Below are 25,716 nucleotides of genomic sequence, written 5' to 3'. Positions count from 1 at the left end.
GTGTTCCCTTTATTTTTTTTAGCAGTGTATATGGAAATGTCTGCTCTACTCAAAATTACAACCATCTAATTGCAGCATTACTGCAAAAATGGAAGAGGCAAGTGGAAGGAGGAGAAAGTAAGGAGCTTGTCTGTCGGACCTGCATTAAAGACCAAAATTGGCAAAAGAAAATTGTGATAAATAAAAAAGTATACCAGTTTCATTTAATAAGGACCCCAAAAAATTGACAGCTGTGCCATATAGATTGCAAAATAGTTGGGAAGAGATTTTCGATGTACTGATTCCATGACAAATGGAACTGATACACAAAATGACGCCGGATTCAAAGCGTAGAGTTTTTCAATTTAAATTATTATACAAAATTCTTGCAACCAATAGAATGTTATATAGATGGGGGATACAACCATACCAGCTCTGCAGATCTTGCTGCGATGAGACAGAATCATTGGATAATTTGTTTTGGTACTTTCCATATGTAGTTTTGTTTTTGGTCGCAAGTTCAGGAATGGCTGAAGAATTGCAACATTTACCTGGAGCTTACTCTGCAAATAGCACTGCTGGGTGATTTAAAAAGTCAATTGATTAATAATATAATAATACTCTTAGCAAAACATTTTATCTTTAATTTACAATATGTAGAATCTTGAGAATAGAACGTTTCAAAACTTTTGTGAAACATCAGAGTACAGTTGATAAATATATGGCAAGTTGTAGAAACATCTCAAGGATGATCAATGGAAACAGGATGCACCTGAGCTCAATTTCAAGTATCATAGCTACTGAGGTCCTGGATGGCTGGGAGCTTGGCCCCAGTGATGTACTGGGCTGTCCGCACCACCCTCTGTAGCGCTTTGCGATCAAGGGTGGTGCAATTGCCATATCAAGTGGTGATGAAGCCAGGCAAGATGCTCTTGATTGTGCAGCTGTAGAACTTTTTGAGGATCTGAGGGCCCCTGCCAAATCTATTCAGCCTCCTGAGGTGGAAGAGGCGCTGCCGTGCCCTGTTCATGACTGTGCGGCTGTGTGTGGACCATGTTAAGTCCTTAGTGATATGCACGCCAAGGAGCTTGAAGCTCTGGACTTGCTCCACAACAGCCCCGTCGATGTGGATGAGGGGATGCTGTCCCCTCTTTCTCCTTCAGTCCTCTACCAGCTCATTGGTCAACCTGACGTTGAAGGAGATATTGTTATCCTGGCACTACACTGCTAAGTCATTGACGTTCTCCCTAAGTAGTCTCTGACTGCCCACTCCCACCCGCTGCATGAAAAATGCAGACTGTGCTGCAATGATCTCTATCTGGTTCTGCAGGCATCCCGTGGGAATGTAGCCCTCTAGTTTGTACCCATTTAAGTAGGCCTAGACTAGGCTACAATTATGTACCTCTTTTTCTGAGAGAGTAGGAAGGTATGTAATTGAAAAGATACGTATGTTTTTGTCCTGTTTGATTTTGCTTTGATCAACACCACATGATTGCTTATTGTCATGTTATTATAGCCCATGTAGTATTTTATTTCAGTAGGTGATCATAGACAACTAAAATCAGATTAATGAGATTAAAACAATCAGTAGGTTACTGGTACACACTGTAAATCCAATTTTCAATAGCCTAAAGAAAAACAAAATAGATTTAGAGGACTGTACAAAGAAGTTGAGGGAAAGACGAAATCATTTGTGTAAATCCAGCAAGTATGTTTTTTGTGTGACAGTTGTTGCTTTGCCACAGGGGCAAAGACATGCACCTTCAAGGCATTGACTAGTTTGATTTTCATTTCAGAATAAAATACCAAATAAGGTAGCAAATAAAGCATCATTATTATGTCAGTGATATGAAAGCTGTGCACATTGCTATGATAAAAACTGTGTAGTGCTGAAAAGAACATCGCTGTAGAGATGCGCAGCTAGGACGCACGTTGATGTTCCGGAACACGACCGATTGAAAAATAGCCACAATGCAAAGCGGTTTATCACATTGGAAGTAATCACTGTGAACGAGTGTCAAATCCAAGGTGAGTGGTGTTTTTTAGCAGAATTAAACGCATTATAATCGTTTTCATTGTATTAACGCCAAATCTTACATGTTCGTCATCTTCATGCTAATACAAGTCATAGCCAGCCGGTAAGAGAGTCGACTAATATTGTAACTTCCCCCGAATACTGTAAGTTAGCTAGTGTCATGTTTTTTGTTGTTGCTTCAGATGGGTGTATGGAAGATATGCACAGGGTTGGGTTTCCACTAGATCCCACAGCCACGTTACCGCCGTCAGCTATCCAGCTAGCTAGGAACCGTTAACTAGCTAGCATCGTTAACTTCAGCTAGCTACTGTACACGCACTGTTTAGCTTTCGCCAGTAATATACATGTTCAGTTTAGCTAGTTTGGTAGCGTTACTGTCAAACTTAACAGTTGTCATTTGTCCCTCTCTGTTTGACAGTATGGCGCTTCATAAACTATTCCGGCTGTCCTCGCTGTTCCGCTCCGCGGTGTCATTGACACTGCGCAGGAATTTCGGCCTGTCTGCTGTCCTCTTCAACCAGGCCAAGGACCTGGACCCTATCCAGAAACTATTCCTAGACAAGATCCGCGACTACAGCACCAAGAGCAAGTGAGTGCAATAAATAACCGCACTATTTGTCCTACTGTCACTACTGCTAATTTACTTGTTTATTCATGTTGGTAGGCTATAAATTAGCTAGGCTTAAGTGGAATGACCCGTGATGTCATGACAGAGATGGTGGCAGGGAGACTTCCTGACAGCACGTCCTTTTAGCACTGCAGAGCTATTTGCAAAATGCTGGGCCATATGTTCAGTAGGCGACCGTTGTGGGACGTTACAAATAAAAATGTCGTGAACAGAGCTTGCAGACTTGATTCTTGATTATACAGTACATGTCAGAGTCGTGTTCATTCTATATAATATATTTCTATCTGAACGTTCCACAATGTTGTGCACCTTCTGAACCCGGCCCTATATGCCTAGATGGCAAGATCCATGAAACGCATAGGATGCTGAAGGTGTTTAATAGGTTTATATATGTCTGACTCATTATAATAATAGAGCTGACTAGTTATGGGGTTTCTTGAGCTCACCCACTGCAACAACGGTAGGGCTGTCTCCGACGACAACAACAAAAAATCTTGGTCGACCAAGATTTGCCTGTTCTGTGCATTAGCCAAATCAACTATATTCACTGAGCTTGTCTGATGCTTTAAGCACAATGCTTGATTAAATAGTTAAGACACACACATGACTAGAGGGACTTCCTGTGTTAAAAAAAAGACAGTGAGTGACTTTGACAATCACCTGTTGTCTCTCCTCCCTGCTGCAGTGACCACCACAGAACATCAGTGTTTATCGTGTTGCTTAAGCTGCAACATAATTACAGCCAAATTCTGACTGGAAAGTTCTGTTACCGAAATCCCTCATTTGTTTAGGAAAAACATTCCCTCAACACTTGCTCTCTTTACATGACACGTGAGCATCGCACGCACGTGACCTATAGGGCCTGACCTATAGCATATCATAATATATCATATCATAATCACATCAATAAATTGGTTCTAACAAATTCCGAACACCATGGCAGCAAAATGGATGAAGAGTACGTGACAAATAAACTCGACTAGAACGGTTTATTTATTGTTAAAGCGAACCTCGAATAATTAGCTTAATTTTAAAACGAAATCATGAATGACTCATATGCTTTGATGACATGAACTTATGAATGATTGATACAGTATCCAATAAGTATTTCAAATGTAGGCCTAAGTAAGTTAACATATTAGGACTAAATAGGATGCGCTCTTAGGCCTACAGCTCAATGGTGGTTATACAATGCTGCTCAACTCAGCCTACTAATGATAATGACATTACTTATTATTATTATTTTTCTGACAATTTGGAACATTGTAAACACTAAATAAATTATAAATAATATCAGAGAGGCTGTTCTAACGGGAAAAAAAGTGTAAAGAAAATATAAAAAACAGCCAAATTTGTGAAGTTGTTTCCTTGACATGGAGCTTGGTGCTCACGGAATAATTAGGCTATTAAACAAACAGTCAAACAGGCAACTGAAGCAGGATTTTTCTTATTTCTGTAGACATACAGTGCATTTGGAAAGTATTCAGACCCCTTGACTTTTTCCACATTTTGTTACGCTACAGCCTTTTTCTAAAATGGATTACATTTTTAAAATCCTCATCAATATAGACACAATAACCCATAATGACAAAGCGAAAACAGGTTTGTAGAAATTTTTGCAAATGTATTAAAAACAAAAAACATACCTTATTTACATAAGTATTCAGACCCTTTGCTATGAGACTCGAAATTGAACTCGGGTGCATCCTGTTTCCGTTGATCATCCTTTAGATGTTTCTACAACTCGATTGGAGTCCACCTGTGGTAAATTCAATTGATTGGACATGATTTGGAAAGGCACACACCTGTATGTAAGTTGACAGTGCATGTCAGAGCAAAAACCAAGCCGTTAGGTTGATGGAATTGTCCGTAGATTTCCGAGACAGGATTGTGTCGAGGTACAAATCTTGGGAAAGATAGCAAAACATTTCTGCAGCATTGAAGGTCCCCAAGAACACCGTGGCCTCCATCAATCTTAAATGGAAGAAGTGTGGAACCACCAAGACTCTTCCTAGAGCTGGCCGCCCGGCCAAACTGAGCAATCCGGGGAGAAGGGCCTTGGTCAGGGAGGTGACCAAAAACCCAATGGTCACTCTGACAGAGTTCCAGAGTTCCTCTGTGGAGCTGGGAGAACCTTCCAGAAGGACAACCATCTCTGCAGCACTTTACCAATCAGGCCTTTATGGTAGTAAAAGTGGTAGTCCACGGTAAAAGGCACATTACAGCCCAAAAAAAGGCACCTAAAGGACTCTGACCATGAGAAACAAGATTCTCTGGTCTGATGAAACCAAGATTGAACTCCTGAATGCCAAGTGTCACGTCTGGAGGAAACCTGGTGCCATCCCTAAGGTGAAGCATGGTGGTGGCAGCATCATGCTGTGGGGATGTTTTTCAGTGGCAGGGACTGGGGCACTAGTCAGGATTGAGGGAAAAGATAAACGGAGCAAAGTACACAGGTCCTTGATGAAAACCAGCTCCAAAGTGAATGGGTCTGAATACTCTCCAAATGCACTGTATATGCATGATTTATAAAGCCAGGCACATTTAATAGTAAGGCTACCGATTTCTAGACCTAAATAAGTTGGTTTCCTCACTTTTCTTAGGAAAACAGCCCTTATTGTGTCTCCCCTCATTCTGCTGCTGCCTCCGCTTTATGCTCGTGAACCAATATGCTCGTTAACTTTGCTATTATGCACATAGCAACATGGTCTAGGAAAAGGTGCCAATTCAACAGCGTGTTTCCGAACCGTGGACAGCGACCACTAGCCAACGCGGGAGACAGCAAATTTGTTATAAAATACATTTGTTATTATTGTTGCACCGTTGTTCAAATATAATATAACCATATACAATTTTAGTAGCACATGTATTAGAGTGATTGACTGTGCCATCCCCACGGCCTCCACAATGGATTAGTCCACTCACAGGGGCAAATCAGACCGGTGTCTTGTACACAATGATATATATCTATATATATTTTTGCTACTGCTCCAATAAAGAATTATCGGTTGACCAGTTGACTAAATGGGGTCAGCCCTAAACAACAGTGTATTCTATTCTACAGTGTTGTTTTTAAAGGTTCATTCCCCATCTTTCTCTTTTCTCCAGGGCTGCAGCAGGTGGGATTGTTGATGCAGGCCCCTCTTACGAAAAGGGTGTCTCAGAGGAGATCACCAAACTGCAGAGGTTATACGGGACCGGTGACCTCACCAAATTCCCTGACTTCAAATTTACAGGTTTGTTAAGGCCATGCACTGCAGTATAGATCTGGGACGATAAACTGAAAAGGATCAGACTTTTTTACTGATATCATTAATAACGACAAGTTGCCTACAGTAGAGAAATGTGACGTTTGAAATAATATGGACGATTGCTAATGGAACAATAGATAGCTACGACATTTAAAGTGTAATAGAAAAAGTAACTGGGGTATAAATTCATTTTAACAAACGTGTTTGATTTCTCATTATTGTGATAATTGTCAATTTATTGTGATATGGATGTCACCCAGCTCTACTGCAGAAGTAGCATTTCTTGGTAGCTTAGTCATAGACTAAATTGTAATACCCCCATCTCACCCTACGTAGCTTACTCGTTCTATGCTTAAAGCAGGGGTGTCAGTCATTCCATGGTGGTTCTAGTGTCTGCGTGTTTTTCATTTCAATTAAGACCTAGACAACCAGTGAGGGGAGTTCTTTACTAATTAGTGACCTTAATTCATCAAGTACAAGGGAGGAGGAAAAACCCACAGACACTCAGCCCTCCATGAAATGAGTTTGACACAGGTGGTTTTAAAGGATTCATTCACCATCAACCAGGGTTGTATTCATTAGGCACCAAAAAATATATATATAGATATATATATATATATATACAAAACATGAAAGGAACTACCGGAACAATAAACACTTGTTTTTGTTTTGCAAAGTGTTTTACTACAGTATGCACTAATGAATACGACCCAGCATTACTCAAATCTCCCTTCTCTCTTCTCCAGAGCCCCAGCTGCAGGAAGTGGCCAAGTGAACACTGGCCATGATGACGTTGTCTCTGTCCTACATGTCACCACTATAATGTACTATTTAATAAATTATGTTGGATTAAATGTGAGAACATTTGTTTTCTTACGCTAATCAGTCAAGGGGTTATAGTAAGAGTGATTTTGCAAACCATGTTCAACCTTTACATGCTTCCATTTTTGATCATTTACTAATTTTGAATGATGACGTTACACTACAGTCTCGCTCGCCTGACTCATGGCACTCCACCCTGTTCCAGCGGCTGTGGGAGAAGACCACATGGTGAGAAATGATTGAACAAGTTTTTGATAGAAAATCTTTAATACTCAATAAACATCTTACAAAGAATAAACTTACAGCAACCCCTTCATCCATAGCCTAAGAAACATACACTATTAGACAAATGCAGTAGCACAATAATACTTTAGCTTAAACAAAACAAGAAAACACTTACAAAAGAGCCCCTAGATAGAATATAACAACTACTTTTGAAAGGCACTGGGCATCACAGAAAATGTAGGCATCTTCGGGTGAGCAGGGGTCTATCTCAAAGGTCTCAATTCAATTAGTATTGCGCGATTGAAATGTAAAGGTAATTTATGATTGAGCCAACATGTGCAGCGTTCAACGTGAAGGCAGTCTGCGAAAATAGGAACATCGCCTTTAAATTTCAATCATAGCACTGAACTTCGTCATTACGGATTGATTCGATCCCAAAGTGTCTCATTTCCTTCACCTGCACTGTTCTGAAAGGAATATAGTGGATGGCCAATATTCAAAATGGAGGAAGCAATCCATAAGACTATTGTGGTGATCTCTGGTGTTTTTCGGGATGTCTCCTGTTCTGACCAACACTGCTTTACTATTATTGGGGCGCGGCCCATACAAAAAACTATTTCTTCATCTTAAAACAGATGGACTTTGATGTGGATTTTTTGTTTTGTTACCTGTATGCTAATTAGACTAACGGGGGGGCGAGGACATCGACTACGTAATTTTGGGTTCCCTGAGTGGCGCAGCATTTCAGTGCTGGAGGCATCACTATAGACCCTGGTTCGATTCCAGGCTGTATCACAACCGGCCGTGATTGGGAGTCCCATAGGGCGGCGCACAATTGGCCCTGCGTCGTTAGGGTTTGGCCGGGGTAGGCCATCATTGTAAATAAGAATTTGTTCTTAACTGACTTGCCTAGTTAAGTAAAGGTTAAATAAAAATCCAAACCGACAATGAGATCTACGCGAGTACTGCCCTCAAAAGAAAATGGATTGGTCAGTTAAGAACAAATTCTTATTTACAATGACAGCCAAACCCAGACGACGCTGGGCCAATTGAGCGCCGCCCTATGGGACTCCCAATCACGTCCGGATGTGTTACAGCCTGGATTCGAACCAGGGACTGTAGTGACACCTCTTGCACTGAGATGCTGCGCCACTCGGGAGGCCTAATGTGATGGCTACCTTGTGTCCACAACTTTCCCTTAAGTTCACATCAATGCTTAGCCATCAGAAAATATGTACAGTATATTACACTCAGATGCCATGTTCAAGTCTTTGGTATAAAATAAGATTTAGGTAGTTCATGTTTTGGCCAGTTGAGGGGGAAGTGAGCATGTGTGGGACGTAATTCCATGGGTCCACCACAAGATGGCAATAGGCTGTAGTTTAACAACTTGGCCACCAGAGGGGAGTAGAGTACCATGTGACTAATATAATAGGCTTACATTGAGGGCCCAGGGACAGCAAAACAGAAGGAATAAATGGCCTCTACGCAGAGTTGTCTGTCCCTCCTTGCTATCCATCCACAAGGGTGAGGAGAGCAGGGTTGGTCAGTCCCCAAAACATAATTAACTATTCATTTGGGTCGAATAAAACTACTCCAGTGTTATCATGATGCTGGTATGTGTGGTGTCTTCCAGGGGGATGTCGAGGTCCTCACAGCATGAAGGACTGGGTGTGTTTGAAGTCCGCAGGCTGAGCGAGAGAAAACAGTAGCATATTTTCATAAGGTCAGAACTACTGCAATTCAGATATTTATTAGTAACCATTTGGAGAATTTTACTTACTACTACTGCCAAGAGAATTCCACTAGAAATGATTATATTGTCTTTTAATATGGTTATAAAATGTTATCTAAAAATGTCACATGTAAGGGGTAATGCTCAAGTCAACATTTCCTGTGAACATAATACCCATCCATGAATACATCAACAGAGAAAATCTGAGGAAAAACACTCACATCTTGGGGTGGAGGGTTGTAGTTGGCATTAGTCCTGGAAGACAGAGGCATTTATAAAGACAATAGATTGTTTGACACAGTGGAGGGAGCGAGAGGGAGGGAGTTTCCTAAATGTGATGCAGCTGTGGTCTCAGTAAAAACATTGGCATCTATCAAAGAACACCACTACATCAAACACAGCACAGGACACGGTCCTATGGAGCAGAAAGGGCAACTTTTTCTGTAAAGGACTCCTAGGCACACACGTTCACGTGCAAGCGCACACAAACGGTATGTGCTTCTATGTAAAGTCCTGTTCATTGTCAATTGTTCAATTGTCTAATTCTAAATCTATTACTCGAGTCTGTCTGTGGGTCAGACTCACTTGTCTTTTGTTCTATGGAGGTCCTGGCTGCTGATGTGAGCCACACCATGACACTGAGGGATCCAAAAGGACCTGGGGGGGTTCAAAGTTGAGTGAGGAGGTTCACACACCATGCTCAGGGTTACTAACAACACGACCACACGGAGGGGGTAAGCGAATCACAATTCAGCCGGGAGGGGAGTTTATTAGCAGTCAGGGTTCACTTGAAAAAGAGATGTCAATCCCAATGTGACTTCCCTAGATAAACAATGACTCAGAGTTATTATTTGTAATTCATTAAAATAATCATGATAATATTCCTAGTCATCTAACTGGCCTAATCTAGAGTCAGTTAGTCAAAATAACAAACCTAGTTTTTCTAACTGGGTCATAAAACACCTGTTCGTGTCTCTCTCTGTGAGAAGAGACAGGCTTGCACTGCTGGGCTCAATCACACCTGTCACTCTCTACTGAACTTACTCAGAACATTCAAACGCACACACCTCTATTCGTCAGTGGTAGTTACACAGCAATGCAGATGTGTTCAGTGTCAGGGTGTCTTCACTGTATTTTAAAAAATTGTTAATGGATTTAAGGACACAACTCTTACCTTCCTCTGTGTTCTGGAGATGAATAGAAATGAAGAGGAGAGTGGAGACAGAAAGTAAGAGGAAGTGAGTGCAAATCATATTTTCTAACAGTCAGACATATTTTATGTCCATGGACAGACAGAGGGACAGACAGACTCACTGCTGAAGTAGCCGTTACGGTGTGCATAGTACCCCCCGAAGCCACAAATGGCGATGACCAGACAGATGACCACGACCGCAGCAACGACCCCTGCCATGTTTACATCCTCTGAAAGAGAGAGTGGAGAGAGTGAGAGAGTCACGCTAGTTGGTTACAAAACTGAGGACACCTCAAATAACATTTCTCTACACGCAGATGACATTCTCCTCTATATAACCAACCCTCAAGCCAGTATCGGAGATATCTTGGATCTGATTAATTTGTTTTGTACCTTCTCTGGCTACAGAATCAATTGGAATAAGTGAATTAATGCCTGTTTGAGTGCAGGACCCTTCTTGGTTAAAACATCTCCCATTTAAGATTTCCTCAACCTACCTGGCGATTGAAATTACAAAACTGTACTCTTCCCTATTTAAAGCTAAAAACCCTGCCACGTTTAGGCTCGATGACGCACCTGTGTCATACTTTTGGCTTGACATGGAGCATGAGGATTGCTACCCCTACTCCATTGGTGCGGTGATGATGTCGCCTTGGGAAATCACTTTATAGACACAAACCCATTGCACAAACCCATTGCACATAGCACAATCTGTATTTGGAAGCAAGTTAAGGTGCTCTTTGACCTCAGACCAGTGTCATTCCTGCTCCCGATAGTGAGGAATCCTTCCTTTGCCCCTTCCAACTTAGACAATCATTTTGATCGCTGGGGAGAAGTTCGGATCCATGCCATAAAGGATCTGTACCTAGTGGGGGCCTTTGCCTCCTTTGAACAAGTGAGAGAAAAGTATGACCTTAAGAATAACTTTTTAAGATATTTGTGGAACAGTGTTGATTCTGTCCCTCTCCTCGCCCCAACCTGGGCTCGAACAAGGGACCCTCTGAACACATCGACAAGTCACCCTTGATGCATCGTTACCTATCACTCCACAAAAGCCACGGCTCGGTTATCCTTCTGGGGGTCTTTTTTTTTTTCTTTTCTTTTTGTTTTATCTATTTGTTCTAATGTTTTCTTAGCTTAGAAGACCAATTCTACAGTTGTATGCCTATATACCTACACTTCACAACTGAATGTAATTTATTTTGTGTAACAGACATATACAACAGAATGTACAATGTGGACCCAAAGGATATCACTTGAAAGTATTAATTAAAACGCTTGTTTCCAAAGTGGTCCCCGGTGGTAAAAACAATAACACATTTAATCATTAAAAAAGGCAAGACAAAATGACAAACAACCATAGATACATTCATTTATATTGACATCCTAAAAAGTGGCACTATTCACTGCAACTTTCCCTAACCTTAAAAATCAACCATGTTCATTTCACATTAAAACAATCTATTCATTGCACATCATACCTATCAATCAAATAAATACACCGGACCAGCAGCAGTAGGGAGCACAAGGGGCAGTGGAGTGGTTTCTCCTACTTAGACAACCTTGTCCAAATGAAAACCTTTGCCTGCTTTTTGAAGCTATTTCCACTTTTTCTTTGCTTGATCTCAAGGGGGAGGCTATTCCATAGACAAATGCCTGTATAGAAAAAGGTGCTCCTCGCACTACTGTTTACTCTTGGGATTTTACAAGACATAACACCAGCTCTGGTATTGTAACTGTGTTGTTTATAGACCATATCAATGTGGTATGAAGCACGTGACTCACGCTAGTTTGTGGAAAGACAAAACTACACTAATATGAACCACAATCATTCTTATAATTACACACACACACACGTGCATGCATGCACGCACACTCACCTATCTTCATGTGTTTAGCCTCGCACATCTTGGGCGGCCCTACTTTGTTTGATGCCAGACAGCTGTACTGTCCCGTGTCGCCTCTCGCCACAGTCTTAAACTCCTGCCAGAGGAGAGGGAAAGAGACAGATGGAGGGCTCAACAGAAAGAAAAAGCGAGAGGAAGATGATATGATGCACAGAACCTGTACAGTTAAAAAAAAAATTGGTCTAGAGTATACCAGTGTGCTTCCGAACTAAGGCTCTATTTGTGTTGATGTCTGACCAAAGGGAAGTGACCTATATCAGCATATTGATTGTCGCACTCGCGCTGGCAATACACTGGATCACTGCTACTCTAACTTCCGCGATGCATACAAGGCTCTCCGCCCTCCTTTCGGCAAATCTGACCACAACTCCATTTTGCTCCTCCCTTCCTATAGGCAGAAACTCAAACAGGATGTACCCGTGACAAGGACTATTCAACGCTTGTCTGACCAATCGAATCCACGCTTCAAGATTGTTTTGATCGCGCTGACTGGGACATGTTCCGGGTAGCCTCAGAGAATAATATCGATTTATATACTGATTCGGTGAGTGAGTTTATCAGGAAGTGATAGATTTTGTACCCACTATGACAATTAAAACCTACCCTAACCAGAAACCGTGGATATATGGCGGCATTTGCGCAAAACTGAATGAGAGAACCACCTCATTTAACCATGGAAACCCCAGACTGGGAATATGGTTGAATACAAACAGTGTAGTTATTCCCTCTGAAAGGCAATCAAACAAGCATAATGTCAGTATAGAGACAAAGTAGAGTTGCAATTCAACGGCTCAGACACGAGATGTATGTGGCAGGGTCTACAGATAATCACAGACTACAAAAAGAAAACCAGCCACGGACACCGACGTCTTGCTTCCAGACAAACTAAACAACTTCTTTGCCCGCTTTGAGGGTAATACAGTGCCACCGAAGTGGCCTGCTACCAAGGACTGTGGGCTCTCCTCCGTGGCCGACGTGATAAGACATTTAAACGTGTTAACCCTCGCAAGGCTGACGGCCCAGACGGCATCCCTACCCTCGTCCTCAGAGCATGCGCAGACCAGCTGGCTGGTGTGTTTATGGACATATTCAATCTCTCCCTATCCCAGTCTGTTGTCCCCACATGCTTCAAGATGGCCAACATTGTTCCAGTACCCAAGAAGGCAAAGGTAACTGAGCTAAATGACTATCGCCCCAGAGCACTCACTTCTGTCATCATGAAGTGCTTTGAGAGACTAGTCAAGGATCATATCATATCACCTCTACCTTACCTGTCACCCTAGACCCACTTCAATTTGCATACCGCCCCGATAGGTCCACAGACGATGCAATCGCCATCACACTGCAGACTGCCCTATCCCATCTGGACAAGAGGAATACCTATGTAAGAATGCTGTTCATTGACTACAGCTCAGCATTCAACACCATAGTACCCTCCAAGCTCATCATTAAGCTTGAGGCCCTGGGTCTCAACCCTGCCCTGTGCAATTGGGTCATGGACTTCCTGACGAGCCGCCCCTAGGTGGTGAAGATAGGAAACAACATCTCCACTTCGCTTATCCTCAACACTGGGGCCCCACAGGGGTGCGTGCTCAGCTCCCTCCTGTACTCCCTGTTCACCCATGACTTCATGGCTATGCACTCCTCCAACATCAAGTTTGCAGACGACGCAACAGTAGTAGGCTTGATCACCAACAACGACGAGACAGCCTATAGGGAGGAGGTGAGGGCACTCGGAGTGTGGTGTCAGGAAAACAACCTCTCACTCAACGTCAACAAAACAAAGAGATGATCGTGGACTTCAGGAAACAGCAGAGGGCACATCCCCCTATCCACATCGATGGGACAGTAGTGGAGAAGGTGGAAACTTTTAAGTTCCTTGTCGTACACATCACGGACAAACTGAAATGGTCCACCCACACAGACAGTGTGGTGAAGAAGGCGCAACAGCATCTCTTCAACCTCAGGAGGCTGAAGAAATCTGGCTTGTCACCTAAAACCCTCACAATTTTTTACAGATGCACAATTGAGAGCATCCTGTCGGGCTGTATCACCAACTGGTACGGCAACTGCACCGCCCACAACCGCAGGGCTCTCCAGAGGGTGGTGGGGTCTGCACAACGCATCACCGGGGCCAAACTACCTGCCCTCCAGGACACCTACAGCACCTGATGTCACAGGAAGGCCAAAAAGATCATCAAGGACAACAACCACCCGAGCCACTGCCTGTTCACCCTGCTACCATCCAGAAGGTGAGGTCAGTACTGGTGCATCTGGGACCGAGAGACTGAAAAATAGCTTCTAGCTCAAGGCCATCAGACTGTTAAACAGCCATCACTAACACAGAGAGGCTGCTGCCTACATACAGACTGGAAATCATTGGTCACTTTAATAAATGTATCACTAGTCACTTTAATATTGGCACTTTAATAATGTTTACATATCTTGCATTACTCATCCCAAATGTATATACTGTATTTTATGCCATCTATTGCATCTTGCCTATGCCGCTTGGTCATTGCTCATCCATATATTTATATGTATATATTCTTATTCCATCCCTTTACTTAGATTTGTGTATATTAGGGAGTTGTTATGGAATTTTTAGATTACTTGTTAGATATTGCTGCACTGTCGGAACTAGATGCACAAGCATTTCGCTACACTCGCAATAACATCTGCTAACCATGTGTATGTGACCAATACAATTTGATTTCTGAGGTAGCCACTGTTGGTCTGAACTGTAGCTCAGGTTTCAGTGACCTACTGAGGTTTGTATTATCATATACTGTGCTAGTGGTTGATTATACTTTCATGTATTGGAGTCTGTAATGGAGGCCTGCTATATCGGATGCATAACTTACAGTGTACAGAACGTGAGGCGCTCCTATTAATCTCAATGAAATTTGGGCGTAAGTGAGCTGTAGGTGTTATACAAAGTTATACTTTGGTTCTATTTTCAAGATTTTTTTCCCGCAGCTCACAATAGGATAAAGAACCTTGCACATTGCTCTCGCTGGCCAAAAATTACACTTCCAGTGTAGTAGGTAAAAAAAGATATACTATTTTCTCAATGCCCTAGTGTGGCTCCTATGTAACACACAGTTAGTGGTTGTGGCTGGGCCCTCGTTCTGTCAAATTCAAATGGCTTTACTGGCACATACAGTGCATTCGGAAAGTATTCAGACCCCTTGACTTTTTCAAAATTTTGTTTTACGTTACAGCCTTATTCTAAAATGGATTAACACCTCTTAAGGATCCGCCCCTTTTTTCAATTCTTTCCTAAAATGACATACCCAAATCGAGCTGCCTGGAGCTCAGGACCTGAAGCAAGGATATGCATATTCTTGATACCATTTGAAAGGAAACACTTTGAAATTTGTGGAAATGTGAAATTAATGTAGGAGAATATAACACATTAGATTTGGTAAAAGATAACAAAGAAAAAAACATGCTTTAAAAAAAAAAAAAATTGTACCGTCATCTTTGAAACGCAAGAGAAAGGCCATAATGTATTATTCCAGCCCAGGCACAATTTAGATTTTGCAGTGTATGTGCAAAGTTTTAGACTGATCCAGTGAAACATTGCATTTCTGTTCAAAATATTGTATCAAGACTGCCCAAATGTGCCTAATTGGTTTATTAAATTGTTTTTTTTTCTCCTCATCAATCTACACACAATACCCCATAATGACGAAGCAAAAACAGCTTTTTAGAAATGTTTTGGGCGTGAGTTATAAAATTTAAAAAACTGAAATATCACATTTAAAGTATTCAGACCATTTACTCAGTACTTTGTTGAAGCTCCTTTGGCAGTGATTATAGCTTTGAGTCTTCTTGGGATGTCACTACACGCTTGGTACAACTGTATTTGGGGAGTTTCTCCAATTCTTCTCTGACAGATCCTCGAAAGGTTCTGTCAGGATGATGATTGGGGACTACAGGAAAAGGAGGACCAAGCACACCCCCATTCTCATCGACGGGGCTGTAGTGGAGCAGGTTGAGAGCTTCAAGTTCCTTGGGGTCCTCATGACCAACAAACTATCATGATCCAAACACACCAAGACAGTCGTGAAGAGGGCACGACAAAGTCTATTCCTCCTCAGGAGACTGAAAAGATTTGGCATGGGTCCTCAGATCCTCAAAAGGTTTTACAGCTGCACCATCGAGAGCATCCTGACTGGATGCATCACTGCCTGGCATGGCAACTGCTCGGCCTCCGACCGCAAGGCACAACAGAGGGTAGTGCGTACGGTCCAGTACATCACTGGGGCCAAGCTTCCTGCCATCCAGGACCTTTATACCAGGCAATGTCAGAGGAAGGCCCTAAAAATTGTCAATGACTCCAACCACCCTAGTCATAGACACGGCAAGCGGTACTGGAGTGCCAAGTCTAGGTCCAAAAGGCTTCTTAACAGCTTCTACCCCCAAGTTATAAGACTCCTGAACAGCTAATCAAATGGCTACCCAGACTATTTGCATTTCCCCCCCCCCTTTTACACTGATGCTACTCTCTGTTTATTGCTATGCTTAGTCACTTTAATTCTACCTACATGTACATATTACCTGAATTACCACGACTAACCGGTGGACCCACACATTGACTCTGTACTGGTACGGCCTGTATATAGCCTCGCCATTGTTATTTTACTGCTGCTTTTTAATTACTTGATACTTTAATTTTTTACTTAAAACTGCACTGTTGGTTAAGGGCTTATAAGTAAGCATTTCACTGTAAGGTCTACACCTGTTGTAGTTGGTGCATGTGACGAATACAATTTGACTTGATTTGGATGGGGAGCGTCACTGCACAGCTATTTTTCAGGTCTCTCCAGAGATGTTCGATCGGGTTAAAGTCCGGGCTCTGACTTGACCACTCAAGAACATTCAGAGACTTGTCCCGAAGCAACTCCTGCGTTGTCTTGGCTGTGTGCTTAGGGTCGTTGTCCTGTTGGAAGGTGAACCTTCACCCCAGTCTGAGGTCCTGAGCGCTCTGGAGCAGGTTTTCATCAACAATCTCTCTGTACTTTGCTCTGTTTATCTTTCCTTGATCCTGACTAGTCTCCCAGTCCCTGCCGCTGAAAAACATCCCCACAGCATGATGCTGCCACCACCATGACTCACCGTAGCAATGGTGTCAGGTTTCCTTGAGATGTGTTGCTTGACATTCAGGCCAAAGAGTTCAATCTTGGTTTCATCAGACCAGAGAATCTTGTTTCTCATGGTCTGAGAGTCTTTAGGTGCCTTTTGGCAAACTCCAAGTGGGCTATCGTGCCTTTTACTGAGAATTGTCTTCCGTCTGGCCACTCGACCATAAAGGCCTGATTGGTGGAGTGCTGCAGAGATGGTTGTCTTTCTGAAAGGTTCTCCCATCTCCATAGAGGAACTCTGGAGCTCTGTCAGAGTGACCATCGGGTTCTTGGTCACCTCCCTGACCAAAGCCCTTCTCCCCCGATTGCTCAGTTTTGCCAGGCGGCCAGCTCTAGGAAATGTCTTGGTGGTTCCAAACTTCTTCCATTTAAGAATGATGTAGGCCACTGTGTTCTTCGGGACCCTCAATGCTGCAGAATTCTTTTGGTACCCTTCCCCAGGTCTGTGGCTTGACACAATCCTGTCTCGGAGCTCTATAGACAATTCCTTCGACCCCAAGGCTTGGTTTTTGCTCTGACATGCACTGCCCACTGTGGGACCTTATATGGACAGGTGTGTGCCTTTCCAAATCATGTCCAATCAATTGAATTTACCACGGGTGGACTCCAATCAAGTTGCAGAAACATCTCAAGGATGATCAATGGAAACAGCATGCACCTGAGCTCAATTTCGAGTCTCATAGCAAAGGGTCTAAATACTTATGTAAATAAGGTATTTCTGTTTCTTATTTGTAATACATCTGCAAACATTTCTAAAAGCCTGTTTTCGCTTTGTCATTATGGGTTATTGTGTGTAGATGGATGATTAAAAAAAATATATATATTTTTTTTTTAACTAAGGCTGTAACGTAACTAAATGTGGAAAAAGGGAAGGGGTCTGAATACTTTCCGAATGCACCGTACATTGAGTAGACCGTGTCAAAGCATCAATGGTACGACGGTATGTACACTGTTCTTAAGAAGTATCTCACCAGTATGCCCGTGATTGGGTTGAGGTGGTAGGTGGCGTTGGCCATGCGGGAGGGGGTCAGCGGCTTGTCATCTTTGTACCAGGAGTAGGTTGCTGGGGGAATGCTCTGCTGGTCCCTACAGCGCAGCTGCACCACAGAGCCCGTCAAGGCCGAGCTGGGGATCTCACAGGATGGGGTGTGGGGGGGCACTGTGAGGAGGGGTACAGCCACAATGTCAGCTGGGTTAAGGGGGTGCACAAACAGCACAGGCAGCATGTCTGAGACAACACACAGACACACTCAGAACACTCAGTCAGGCAGACAGACCGTCTCAGTCTGCCAGACGATGTGGTACACACCCAAGACTTCGAGGGTGATGTTAGTCTCCCCCAGGGTGATGGTGTCGTGAGGGGCAGTGATCTCACAGCGGTATTCGCCCGCGTCTTTCTGGGTCACCCTCTGTAGGGTCACCGTTGCACCCTTGATCCTTGCACGCCCCGCAAAGGCTCCTGGGAGAGTGGAAACCGGTCAACACAGAGAAGAGGGGGGTTGTGGAGATGTGGTTTCTTAACGACAAATGTTCTACTTAAACTAACACCAACCATCTGGTAACTTCTCATACAAATGTCTTTGTAATGTTCATCACATTCTGCTTCATGTTGATGAAGCTCTTAAAATGAATTTCCCTCGTGTGAGGAGAGTAAATGAAATCTGAGAGTCTGAAGATGGGCTCTGGACAGGGGTTAAAAGAGACAGAAAGAGAGCGATGGAAGACATAGTGCCAGAACAGCTAATCACCTCTGAAGTGTCCCTCATAGTAAACAAATGATACATCTGTTCCTTTCTTCTTCCACTCGATTCGAGGATTCTGTTCCTTCTCTGTCCGAAAATCACAGCTCAGAACCGCATCAGAGTTCTCATGGACCTCCACCTTGGGCGTGGTTGTTGACACGGTAACAGGGACAACGGGGAGGCCTGAGGGATGGAGAGAGAGAGAGAGGTGTCACATATGGGGTTGGGGGAATTGCTATAAAGCAATTCTAATCAGTTATGAACTAGTTTATAATCTGTTATAAACCAGTTATATTCAGTTATGATGAACCAGTTGTAAATGTTGTATGAACCAATTATATCTGTTATGAACCAGTTTTTCCTCTGGACCAGATTGGCAGTGGAGCATGAAGACTCATGGCTGATTGGTTGGCTGTCTGTGTCTGTTTGGTTGGCTGGCTGGCTGTGTCTGTGTGTCGCTCCAGTTGAACATGTACATCTTGACAGGAACAGGAAATAGGAGCATCCCTTCCTGTTGGTTGATTGGTGCAGGGGTCAGGATGATTGTTTTGTCATCCTGTTGCTGTCCACAGGTTGCCCGGGTAACGCCCATCCATTGAGGGAGGACCACGTGTTGCGTGTGTATGTGCATATGTATGTGTGTGTGGGGGAGATTAACTGGACCACAGTTTGGTACAATAACGTTATGTACAACACACACGCACACTGAATATTTGGGTCGTTCCATGAAAAGACTGCCTTTTGCGTCCCTTTTGACATTTTATGTAGAAATTGTGAACCAATATTGAATTTTAAAAGCCTGTTATATTAAATGAAGAGCCTTTTAAAATATACTATACCCCATGGAGAAAATCAGGTCTTTCAGTGGTAGAAAAAGTACCCAATTGTCATACTTGAGTAAAAGCAACTTTAACAGAAAAGTCAAAGTAAAAGTGAAAGTCCTCCAGTAAAGTACTATTTGAGTCTAAAGTCTAAAAGTATTTGGATTTAAATATACTTAAGTATCAAAAGTAAATGTAATTTCTAAAATATACTTAAGTATCAAAAGTAAATGTATAAATCATTTCAAATTCCTTATATTAAGTAAACCAGATGGCACAATTGAATTGTTTTATTTATTTATTCACGGATAGCCAGGGGCATACTCAGACATCATTTACAAAACAAGCATTTATATTTAGCGATTAATCAGATCAGAGGCAGTAGAGATGGCCAATGATGTTTTCTTGATAAGTGGGTGAATTGGACCATTTTTCTGTCCTGCTAAGCATTCAAAATGTAACGAGTACTTTTGGGTGTCAGGGAAAATGTATGGAGTAAAAAGTACATTATTTTCTTTGGGAATGTAGTGAAGTAAAAGTAGTCAAAAATATAAATAGTAAAGTACAGATACCCCCCAAACTACTTAAGTAGTACTTTTTACTTAAGTACTTTACACCACTGTTTTTTTTTATATGAATAAAAACTTGTCAAACTGCTGAATTTTGGCACTTTAGCATGTCCCTCTGTGCACCCTCTATGATTCTAAAAAGTTATTAACCCACTTAACCCCAACATTTCACCCTCATCGTAAAGCCCTAGTTATTTTGTTGCTTTGACAAAGTCCTTTCTGAAGATTATTATTTCTTTCATTATTGATTCATTTACGTCTGGCCCTCATTTCAAGATCAACCGTGTTACGTGAACTAAACTTTTTTTCAAAATAAACATTGAACATCTAGTGTAAAAGCAGGTGAGCTGGTTCTTACTGTTTTTGGCCATTTTCTGGTGTTTTGTGGTGGGAAACTGAGTGGGTCGAGCACAACATGTCAACTGTTACCCATAGATAGACAGGCTAGAAATGTTTTAACAATAAAACAAAAAAATGTGTGAAGCTTGCATTCAATTGCTACTTCCTGTTGCACACAACATGAGACAATGTCCTGTAAAACTGCGTGCTATCCTTTGGGTGCTGCTAAAAACGTAATTCTATGTGACGTCGGAGCTCCAGACAGCCCGCATTAGTCGCTGCTCAATTCCATCGTAAATCGTTAAGTTTAGTCGGCTAGCTTTACACAGACACTTATTTAACCCACCCAGACAAACACATTTATTTTGTGTTGTGTTTGTATAGGCCAACATCCATTTTTCCTTCCATTGTTTCAGTAAATACTGAGATGTATTCAGATAACACATTTATTCACACACATGCTCAACTAGATAACTGTAATGACATCTGTATCACTGCATAACCTACTAATACTATATTCCGCTCATTTCATTAAATACTGACAATTGCTGGCCAGCAAAGCACAAGGCTATCTGTCATGGCCCAGTACTGGTAAACGTCACATCAAAAGACCCAAACCACCCCTGTCTACACCAGTGGTTCCCAACCTTTTTCGGTCACTGTACCACCAACTGAATTTTGCCTAGAGTACCACTGAAGTACCCCCTCATGTGCATTTTACCAGTAAGCCCATGCTCATGAGTCTTATCACGTACCCCCTTGGATAGGCCAAGTACCCCTGGTTGTAAAACAGTAAAACACTTTACTTAACTGAGGTCAACAACCAAATGAGTCATTCATTGTTAGCAGTTCGCTAGCTTCCTGTTTAGTTAGCTTCTGTTTGTTGCACTACTTCCTGTGGTTCTATTAGTGGACCAGAGGGTGGGGGGGGCAGAGGAAAGGTCCTAACCAACCCTCCTGGTCTCCTGCTTTCCCCCGCTGAAGTGCAGGAGTGCGTCCCAAATGGTATCCCATTCCCTACATAGTGCCCTATGGGCCCTGTTCAAAAGTAGTACACTATATAGGGAATATAGACGCAAACCGGGTCTACGTGGAAGAATTGAGGGAAAGAATGGAGGCCAACGTGAGACAAAGGCATTGGAGAGGCACAGGAAGTGATAATGGATATACAGGTCCTCTCAGGGTGGAGGTGGCCATCTTAAATGGCCAGGACAGCAGAGCAAAAGTTCGGAAACAAAACATAAACAACTTGCTCGCTGAAAAACAATGACGCAAACAATGAAGCATACTCAATTTCATTTCAATCTAGTCGATTCACAGGAAATAAACGGAAAAACTGAATGTGTGTCCCATTGATTTTGAATTCTCGTTCTGAATCCTAGTTATGAGTATTTAGGCAATTAGGTCTACATAGGCCTACACATTATCAGTGGCAGAATGCTATCTCTCGTTTGATGTGCGTAAGTACAGTATGAATTCAAACTGCAGACTCATGTTGCCCATTTACGTTGTCCTTCAGATGTTTGAATACAGTAGGCGGTAAAAGTGCAGCCTTGTGTATTTTGTCCCTCCCTGCTTGCCGTCTGTGTTACTTTGTGAGTATGTGTAACACTGTTATCACTGCAGCTGTGTTGGGAGTGTGTGTGTGCCTCATCACTCCCTTTCTCTCTGAGGATGAGCATTGTCTCTCCCTGGCTGGATGGACAAAGACAGAAAGAGGGAGAGAGAGAGACAGAAGATAAGGGAGAGAGAGAGACAGACAGAGAATGAGATGTGGAGGGAGATAGGAAGAAATAGATGGAGAGAATGAGAGAGATAACGAGAGAGTTTTATTTTATATTATCAGGATCCATCAATAGCATCCCTGGGTTGAAGAAACTGTTGTCATAGTGTCGGCTGTGGCCAGCCACCTTGAGGAGTGTCTCCTTGAGATAACACAGACGTGATAACAACCGTGACATGAGGCCCACACTTTCTCCGTCTGCTGAGTGGTGACCTGTCCCTCTCTGAACCCTATGAGCTATTGCGCCTGGGACCTAACAGGGTTGGGGTCAATTCAAATTGAAGTCAGTCAACTCAGGAAGAAAACTAAAATTCCAATTCATTTATTTTAAATGACTTTGCAATAAACGGAGAATGAGATGCTACTTCTATAAAAAAATTCTAAATGCAAATACTTCATAATTGAGTGACTTCAATTGGAATTGACCCCAAAACCGGACACAAACGCACACACCCAACTGGGTTCGAACACGGATCTCCTGCAAGCCCCCCCCCCCCCATTACCTATCATTATAAGCTACAACTGAACACTAAATCTGTTCTAGGAGCATTTTATATGTTAGGCATCTAAGAGGACATCCATTTCCAGACAGAGAGGGATCTAGAGAGACAAACAGGGAGAATGTGTGTGTGTCTTCCAAGGAGAACAAAGCCCCTCTGTATCCGTGTAACCCTGCACTGCTCTGTCAGGAACAGCTGTGCCAGTCAGGGTTGGTGGTGGGGGGCTTGTTTGCAAAATGTTGGCATCTCACTGACACCATGGAGTCATCCCAAATGACACCCTCTGTAGTGCACTACTTTCGAACGGAGCACTATGTGCCCTGATAAAAAAGTAGTGCACTATAAAGGGAATATAGAGTGCCATTTGGGATGGACAAATATGGTGACCTGCTGATATCAAAGTTGGTGGTACCCGCCCTTGTGTTGCCCACATTCAGATTAGACTGGCATGTTTCCAACAAAAACTTAAGGCCACATTTGTGGTCCATATCTGTTTTCTGTAGTTGCATGTAGTCCAATATCATCGCAATAACACGCACACACAGTGAGGAAGGCTGTATACGAAAGACCGGGAACGTTGGAAACTTTAGTACAGGCCATAGTGGTTAGAGCGTTGGGCCAGTAACAGAAAGGTTGCTAGATCGAATCCCCGAGCTGACAAGGTAAAACAAACTGTCGTTCTGCCCCTGAACAAGTCAGTTAACCCACTGTCCCTAGACCGTCATTGTAAATAAGAATTTGTTCTTAACCAACTTGCCTAGTTAAATAAAGTTGAAATAAAATAACGAAGAGGATAAAGTAATAAGTGAAGTCAATTGTAACCGAAACAAGTGCTGGCCCCTTTTTTTATTTGTGTGTGAAGCACTAGATGCATCAACACAGTAAGATCACAATAATAATGTTTATTTTTATTTTATTTTTTAAATTGTGATTTATCAATATTTTCCTATCTAAAAGGGCTTATTTTTTTCTAAACACAAACAGCTGACATGGCATTACAAATACAAAAGCAATAGGGATGACGGTAATTTAATTATCAAGAATACCAATACAGATCAACCCAAACATGCATTACACACGTCCACAAGCACGCAAACAAACACACACACGAATTACTCATTATCATACGGAATAGCCTAAATGCAAAAGTTTACTTACATTGTATCAGTAGAATGACAAGGGGCAAAAACAGTGACGCTTTCTCCATCCTGAACTCCTGCTGTTCAAAAAGTCTGCCCTTCCTCGAAAGATGAGTTGCTCTTGAGCGACAACCTAATCCCGCACTTGTACACAACTCCAGTAATTCCAGAATCTCGTCGCTCCTTTGGGAAAGGATGTTTCAAAACTCAGTAGTATTTCCTGAGCAGTTAGGCAGCGCGCCGGCGGTTCAGAAGTCGCACTTTCGGACTTTCTGTAAAATATTACACTAGCCGCAGGGCATACGGCTGCAGAGTGGCTGTCCACTCAGTCACTGTAGACGGTCTCTCTGCTATTCTAATGTTGTGGTAGGGGGGGTTTGGTGGGGCGAGGAAGCGAGTTGGTGGGAGACTCCTGGAGAAGGAATGCGGAGAGCGCAACGCTGTGTCCAAGACGCGTACTACACTTGTCCATCGTGCGCAACGCGCCAACAATGGCCAACTGCACTGATGACAGTTTTTTTTCTCTGTGAGTATGTGTCATCATAGTCTCAGCACTTAAATCCTATTTACCCTGGCATAATGCCATGCTATTTACTTTGAGACATTTTGATGAATTACCATAAAAGAGGACCACCACCAATGGTATAGGAAGCGACACCTGTTGCCAGGTGTGATTGTCGGAACAACAATGCAGTTAAGAAAATACCCCCCAAAAAGTAAGAAATAAGAATAACAAATAATTAAAGAGCAGCAGTAAATAACAATAGTGGTGCTATATACAGGGGGTACCGGTACAGAGTCAATTTGTAAGTCGCTCTGGATAAGAGCGTCTGCTAAATGACTTAAATGTAAATTTGCAGGGGCACCGGGGTCGAGGTAATTGAGATAATATGTACATGTAGGTAGAGTTATTAAAGTGACTATACATAGATAATAACAGAGAGTAGCAGCGGGGTAGAAGAGGGGGGGGGGCAATCCAAATAGCCTGGGTAGCCATTTGATTAGCTGTTCAGGAGTCTTATGGCTTGGGGGTAGAAGCTGCTTAGAAGCCTCTTGGACCTAGACTTGGCGCTCAGGTACTGCTTGCCGTGTGGTAGCAGAGAGAATAGTCTATGACTAGGGTGGCTGGAGTCTTTGACAATCCAAGCTATATTTTACAAAAGCATATAGGCCTATCCCATCGTTATCAAATACCAACTTGATAACGGATTACATAAACCAGGAAGAATCTACTTTTTGTGGACAATAACATTTAGGCTACATTTTGACGCATTTGTCTGGATAATATCCATGGAATATAGTAGTCTGGAATTCCAGGCACCGGTTCAAACATCTCAATTGGTGAGAGGTGGGAGGGGGACTGTAATTTGTCCTTGGGTGTGTCTCCCATACTGTCACTGGGTGTCGGGGTGGGGCTGGCTGTTTGAGCGGGGGCGACAGCTGTGCAATGGGCAACCTCTCGATCTGTCTCACAGCACCGTGGATATTAAAAAATGTCCCATCACCATTGTTGAGACTCTAGACACGGAGCATCATAGATCAAGATTAATTATGCAGCATCACATTTATGCATATATTGTTATATTTCTTTTTTATACTACATCACAGCTTCAGTTTGAGGAATATACTGTAACTGTTGACATGTACTGTAGGCCAACAGTTACTGCATATGGTCACATCTTTCTTCGTCCCAAACGGAACCCTATTCCCTATATAGTGCACTACTTTTGACCAGAGCCCTATACACCCTGGCCAAAAGTAGTGCAGTAAATAGGGAGCCATTTGGTAACTACACTGATCCGGTAATCTGTGACAGCTCCTGCCCACTTTTACACACACTCCTCAAACACCTGTCCCAAAGCGACATACACAACAGCTGCTCTGCCCCTGATGGTCGAG

General features: G+C 42.7%; 2 protein-coding genes across 2 annotated transcripts; one reads left to right on the top strand and one right to left on the bottom strand.

Moving 5' to 3' along the window:
- Positions 1 to 1,834: 1,834 nt before the first annotated feature.
- On the top strand, positions 1,835 to 6,747 carry atp5pf (ATP synthase peripheral stalk subunit F6). Its single transcript, XM_071387384.1, has 4 exons — positions 1,835 to 2,007; positions 2,433 to 2,603; positions 5,751 to 5,878; positions 6,640 to 6,747. The coding sequence occupies exons 2-4, from the start codon at positions 2,434 to 2,436 to the stop codon at positions 6,666 to 6,668; spliced, it is 327 nt and encodes a 108-aa protein (XP_071243485.1). The 5' UTR covers positions 1,835 to 2,007; position 2,433; the 3' UTR covers positions 6,669 to 6,747.
- A 216-nt stretch (positions 6,748 to 6,963) lies between these two features.
- On the bottom strand, positions 6,964 to 24,183 carry jam2a (junctional adhesion molecule 2a). The gene is made up of 10 exons (XM_071387385.1): positions 23,837 to 24,183; positions 18,673 to 18,849; positions 18,234 to 18,383; positions 17,896 to 18,083; positions 11,748 to 11,850; positions 9,990 to 10,097; positions 9,850 to 9,862; positions 9,261 to 9,332; positions 8,897 to 8,930; positions 6,964 to 8,631 (listed from the first exon to the last, which is right to left on the bottom strand). The coding sequence occupies exons 1-10, from the start codon at positions 23,883 to 23,885 to the stop codon at positions 8,593 to 8,595; spliced, it is 933 nt and encodes a 310-aa protein (XP_071243486.1). The 5' UTR covers positions 23,886 to 24,183; the 3' UTR covers positions 6,964 to 8,592.
- Between the last annotated feature and the right edge of the window lie 1,533 nt (positions 24,184 to 25,716).

This window comes from Salvelinus alpinus, chromosome 38, assembly GCF_045679555.1.
Source record: "Salvelinus alpinus chromosome 38, SLU_Salpinus.1, whole genome shotgun sequence".
Lineage (NCBI taxonomy): Eukaryota > Metazoa > Chordata > Actinopteri > Salmoniformes > Salmonidae > Salvelinus > Salvelinus alpinus.
Note: the sequence above shows the minus strand (reverse complement) of the source record. Positions and strands in the feature narration are given on the sequence as shown.

Bases quoted from the DNA above. Each gene is read 5' to 3' on its own strand.
- jam2a (XM_071387385.1), bottom strand. From the start codon at position 23,885: ATGGAGAAAGCGTCACTGTTTTTGCCCCTTGTCATTCTACTGATACAA. The intron at 18,384-18,672 runs GTGATTAGCTGT...CCACTCTCCCAG, and splicing joins CTATGAGGGACACTTCAGAG to GAGCCTTTGCGGGGCGTGCA. The intron at 18,084-18,233 runs GTGTGTACCACA...CCCTCCTCACAG, and splicing joins CATCACCCTCGAAGTCTTGG to TGCCCCCCCACACCCCATCC.
- atp5pf (XM_071387384.1), top strand. From the start codon at position 2,434: ATGGCGCTTCATAAACTATTCCGGCTGTCCTCGCTGTTCCGCTCCGCG. The intron at 2,604-5,750 runs GTGAGTGCAATA...TCTTTTCTCCAG, and splicing joins GACTACAGCACCAAGAGCAA to GGCTGCAGCAGGTGGGATTG. The intron at 5,879-6,639 runs GTTTGTTAAGGC...TCTCTTCTCCAG, and splicing joins CCCTGACTTCAAATTTACAG to AGCCCCAGCTGCAGGAAGTG.